The following is a 5,695-nucleotide window of genomic DNA, read 5'->3' on the forward strand; positions in this document are numbered from 1 at the left end:
TGTGGAACTATACAACACAACCATGTGGATTTTATTTTGGAGACAAAAAGCTGGGTCAATATTTGAAAAACAATATAACATATTAATGGACTAGAGAAGAAAAATCCTATGAGCTTCTCGATTGATGCAGGAAAGACATTAGACAAAATTCAAACTTATGTGTGGAAAAAATGCTTAGAAAATGAGAATAAAGAGGAAATTCCACAAGTTGATAAAGAGCACCCACAAAACCCTACAGCTAGACTTAATAAGGTACATTTCCCTAAAATTGGGAGCAAAGCAGTGATGTCCACTCTCCCCTCTTATTTAAATAGTGCTCTAAGTTTAAGCCAGTAAACGTGACAAGAAGAGGAAACCAAAGGTCTACAGGTTGGAAAGGAAGAAATGAAACTGACCCTATTTGCAGATGATACAGTTTCCTTGGTTGAAAATCCCTTGGATTCAGCAAAACATACTTAGAACTAGTGAGTTCAGCAGGATTGAAGGATGTGAAGTAAACATCGAGAACTCCACGTTATTTCCATGTAGTCACAACAAATACGTAGATACCAATTTTTTTTTTTTTTTTTTATGTTTCACATATTTATTAGCAAACCAACCCAAACCAGTACTACAGCTTCTGTGACACTATCCAGATAGGGTAGACATTTTCAGGTGGATGTGACAAAATGATCACAGCTTTGATAAATATGTGCGCCATTTCACGTCATTCCTTATAGACCCAGCTTGGTTCTCCTCCAGTGTCTCCTCTTGGAATTGTACCTGATTTTATTACCAGTTTTCATTCGAATCCACTGGGGAATGGGACGATTTTGCTTTTGTTTCTTGGCCAAAAATCGCTTGATCCTGAAAGTCTTGTGAGAAGACATGGTGAGGGACCGAATTCGGTGCTCGCACCACAATGGCCGAAAAAAGGCGAAGAGCAGATACCAAAATTGTAAACACAATCTCATGATCATTTTAAAAATGAATTACATGTAAATCTAACTAAACATGGATGGGACATGTATACTGAGAACTATCCCACGCAGATGACAGTAACTAAGAGATTGAGTGAATGGAGAGGCACACCTTGTTCCTGAGCTGAAAGACAAAACAATTGTCGATCCTCTCCAAATATGCACACATTTACCACAATTCCCTTCGGGATCCCAGCAAGAATAGATCATACATAGAAATAGAAAGAGCATCCTAAGACTTACATGGAAAAGCAAAGGAATGAGAATAGCTCAAACAATTTTTTAAAGGAAGAATAAAGTGGGAGGAATGGATCCAGTCACGTGGTTTATTATATAGCCGGCTGTTGGCAGAAGAGCAGTCACAGGGACAAATCAACAGAGCAGAGAACTCAGGACTAGACCTCCACAAATACCCCCAGCTGATGATTGACACAGGTGCCAAAGCAGACCCCGGGGAAAGTGGCCTGCTCTATGAATAGCACTAGAGATATCAGACATCCATCCCAGCGGCTCAGGAGGCTGAGGCAGGAGGATCGCAAGTTCAAAGCCAGCCTCAGCAAGTTAACGAGGCCTTAAGCAACTCAGTGAGACTCTGTCTCTAAATAAAATACAAAAATAAATAAATAAAGGGCCTGGGGATGTGGCTCAGGTGCCCCTGAGTTCAATATCCAGTACAAACAAAAAGAGAAAAAGGAAATTAAATTGGACATCCATTGGCAAAAAAAAAAAAAAAAAAAAAAAAGGCTCAGGCCTCATAAAAATTAAACAAAGTGGATCACAGGCTCAAATGAAAAACATGAAACTATATAATCTTTAGAAAAAGTAGGGGGAAATCTTTGGAATCTAGGACAAGGCAAAGAATGATCAGAGCTGACACTGAAAGCATTATTCATAAACAGAAAAACTGATAAATCTAGCTCATCCAAATTTAAAAATTTTTGTGCTATGAAAAACCTGGCTAAGAGAATGAAAGCTACCAACTGGGAGGAAGTGTCTTCAAGCAACCCACCCACCCACCAAAGGACTGACACCAGACCTCTCAAACTCAGCAGTAAACAAAACAAAAACCAGACGCAGCCAACAACCCCCTTAGAAAATGACCAAAACTTGTGAAGAGGCATCTCACCCAAGAACAGATGACGAGAAGCACAGAGATTAGCCGTCAGGTCCCTGTGAATTAAAGCCGCAGGGGATGGTTCACTGCACACCTCCCTGAACAGCTGAGATGGAAAAGAGTGCCAACACCCAGTGCTGGTGAAGACGCAGGGAAACCGACCCTGGTGCACTGCAGGTGGGAACGTAACGGGGTACGGCCACTCCGCAAAACCACGCGGCAGTTTCTCTAAAAGAACTAAACAGCTTTCACAGGCACTAGAAACTGTTCCTGAGAAATGAAGACTTCCCTCCACATCAGTACTTGATATATATAGGTTGTGCCTTCTTCTTCTTCTTTTTAATATTGTTATAGATGGACAAAATGTCTTTATTTTACTCATTTATTTTTATGTGGCACTGAGGATTGAACCCAGGGCCTCACATGTTCCAGTCAAGCGCTCTACCACTGGGCTACAACCTCAGCCCTTGTGCCTGTTCTTAATGGCCCCAGCTGGGACAGCCTGGCTGTTCACTAACCACTGAGCGTGTCTCACCACCAGGCCTCCAGGACCACCCCTCTCCAGTGTGCCGAGGCTTTCATCATGGGCTGGATTTTGTCAAATGCTTTTTCTGTGTCCCCTGGAGTGGTTGTCGGATTCCTGCCAACGTGGGGAGCTTTGTCATGTGGCCGACTTTGGTCCCTGCGGAGGCCCCCCTGGCCATGCGTGCTGCCCTTTCTACACTGGCCTTGGTCTGGTAATGCCTCATGAAGGACCTTCGCGTCTGTATTCACGAGGGACACTGAGGTGCGGTTGCCTCTCTGCTAGAGCCTCTGGTGTTGGTGAAGAGGGCAAGGCTGGCTTTACGAAGCGGATTGGGAAATAGTCCTCCTCCTGTTTGCCGACAGAGTCTGTATAAAACTGGCATCTTTGTTTCCTCCCGTCTTTGACATGCTCGCTCACCACTGAGGCTCTCCCTCTCACCTTGGATCCCTCTCCCGACACAGTAGGTCCTCGCGATGCTTGGAACAAACGAGTCTGTGATCTGGACGGGGAGCTGTGGCTTTGGAATTTCCAGGCTGCGCTGGTAACTGAGAGATGGAGGGCTGAGCTGACCGACCAAGGGGTGGGCCTGGCTGGAGAGCTTCAGAGTCAAGCCCAGGAGACTCCCCTGAGGCCCACAGACAGTCCAGATTCCAGTCTGGTTAGGGCAGGGAGAAGGCCCTGGAGGAGCCTGGGAGGAGGGAAACCTGATAAATCCCTCAGCCTCTCTTCTCCTGCTCTTGGCCACTTGAGCAGCGTGAGGCCGGGGATGGAGCAGCAGGTGGTACGGTGCCTGCCTAACACGCACAAGGCCTTGGGTCCGAGTCTCAGTCCTCCCATCCTCTCCCCATAAAAACCACCTCTAACGTGTGAGCTCGGGTACCGGTGGGTGCACTGGAGTTACGTACGCACAGGCCACCAATGCCTAACCTCCTGGCCCCTCTCCCCACGCTGCGGCCATCAATGCCCGAAGTCCTATCCTCACGGAGGAGATTTGAGACCTGCCCCTCATCTCCACCTGCCACCGCCTCATGAATGAACCTTCTCTTTTGCAAACATCATATCAGTGGTTGGAGCACCATGTGGAGCCGGCCTGCTTCCCTAACAAACCTTCCCGCTCTCAGAAATTGAAAATCCACGCACAAGGTGCTGTTGGTCTTCTCTGCTTCCCTTCCTTTCTCCCCTACCACTCATGGTCGTTAGCACATTACGAAACGGTGGATGCCCAGGAAAGAGAGGGGTGCTCATCCCAAGGCGCTGGCAGGTGTCAAGGGCCTGGGGTGCCGTCCCCACCAACCAAGGTCCTGTGGCCATGCCTGTGTGTGTCTGTGCTGGGCAGGGCTGCGCGTTGAGGGAGGACTGGACAGAGTAGCCTTGCCAGGCTCATGCCCATGTTCCGGACATAATGACCACAAACCACCGAAAAAGAAGAAATGATGGCACACCCTGTTTCTAAAGGCAAGGAAATAGATTCTGCATTTTGGAAATTCTTCCATTCAAAAATTGTCAAAATGAAAAGACACAGGCTGGAAGGGACGCGCTCCAACCCTGAGCAAGCTCGCTGGTGGGGACTGGCTCTCTGCACATGTGTGACCCGAGGTGTTGCTGGGTGGCGTTCGCAGAGGATCAGGGACACACCTCCTACTGCCAAAGTGCAGCGAGCCGAGGGACCCGGACAGCAAAGCCTCTGTCTCCAGTCCCCGGGGTGACCTCAGAGTCTAGAGAGAAGGGTTTCTGGAAGAGTTCTGAAGCATTATGTGTTCTGCGTAACTGGACCCGTTCTTTCTTGTTTCTCTAAGGTAGACCTCATATCTTTATGGTCTGTTTCATTTTCCATTAAGCTTTGAAAAGTATATTTTGAATGTTCCCTGGCATCAGAATGAGTCATAAGACCTCCGAATCGCCAACAGATGGCTTTTTCTAGAATGTGAGTGTGGGGGAAATTTTATTAAAGTGATTTTCGTGCGCAGAGAGAGAGAGAGAGAGAGAGAGAGAGAGAGAGATTAGGCTCGAATAAAGCCTGCTATAAAAATACACGTGTTCTCTGGGGAATGTTTCAGTTTGGATTTCAGGGTTCAGTCTTGGCTGGGTGATGAGAGTCTTTAACAGATATCTTTTCTTTTTTAGTTTGGGCTTGTTTTGTGTTTGTCTGGCCTGAATCCATACTGTGACTCCAAGGCATAAAATTATGAGATTATACACCCTCCAGATTTTTTCTCGCATTTGTAGAGCCTTGATTCCGGGCTCTTCCGTGCCAGTAACTTATGTGTGTGGGGATGCAGCGCAGGTTTTAAAAGCGCCTGGGCCATGTACTTCCAAACTGGATCCCCCGGGGTGGAGGGAACAGTGTTTCAGCATATTGGCCCCAAATCGATTTACCCAAGGGCTGCCCGCACGTGTTTCTCATTAAGGTTCTTCCTTCCCCGGGGACGGGCCTGGGACGCCTTCTTTCCTTAATTTTCCCGCCTTGCTTGGTGCCCAGCTGTGTGAGGTGTTAACGGGTATCAGCCAGCTGCGTGACTTGGACACACTGCCCTGAGAGGCAGGGGACATGGACAGGTTTCCCGGGAGTAGGAGTCACACACACCTCAGGACAGAGGGTGCTGCCCTGTCTTTCACTTCCAGAAAGCCAAGAAGCTGCTTGGCGGAGGGAGAGACTTCTGGGAGGGGGAGAAGAGAGCCTTTGGTGCAGCCATGACCTGTGCCCGCTCTCTGCTCCTCCCCAGGACAGCTGGGCCTGCACCACAGTGGGTGAGGGCCAGGGGTGGGGGTCACTCGCAGAGGACCCGCTGGCTGCTCTCTCTGGAATGCCTTCTCTCTTCCCAGTGACCCTCACCTGTTCCTTAGGAGTCCTTGGGTCACATTTTCCCTGTCTAGGAAGACCGGCCCTGGGCCACGGTGACCTGTCTCCTCTCGGGGTTTCCTTGTCCTCCGTGAGTCCCTCTGTCCTAACCTAATCCCAGGGTGCTGCAATCTTCTGTTTGTGTCCCAGTCTGTGAGCTCCCCTGGGGGGGTGGCCCTCGTCTCGTGCAGCTCTGTGTTTCAGAGGGAGTGAAGGATGCTCTGTGCCCCCTGCAGCCCTCCCTCTGCCACCCAGAC

At 48.6% G+C, this 5,695-nt stretch overlaps 1 protein-coding gene across 1 annotated transcript; it reads right to left on the reverse strand.

The window, feature by feature from the left end:
• Nucleotides 1-552: 552 nt before the first annotated feature.
• Nucleotides 553-929, reverse strand: LOC308658342 (large ribosomal subunit protein eL39). The gene has a single exon (XM_081310900.1). The coding sequence runs from the start codon at nt 867-869 to the stop codon at nt 714-716; it is 156 nt and encodes a 51-aa protein (XP_081167026.1). The 5' UTR covers nt 870-929; the 3' UTR covers nt 553-713.
• Nucleotides 930-5,695: the final 4,766 nt, after the last annotated feature.

This window comes from Spermophilus citellus, assembly GCF_964194105.1.
Source record: "Spermophilus citellus genome assembly, chromosome: 10".
Lineage (NCBI taxonomy): Eukaryota > Metazoa > Chordata > Mammalia > Rodentia > Sciuridae > Spermophilus > Spermophilus citellus.

What these genes read in the sequence shown, in the direction of transcription:
- LOC308658342 (XM_081310900.1), bottom strand. Translation starts at nt 869, where the DNA reads ATGTCTTCTCACAAGACTTTCAGGATCAAGCGATTTTTGGCCAAGAAA.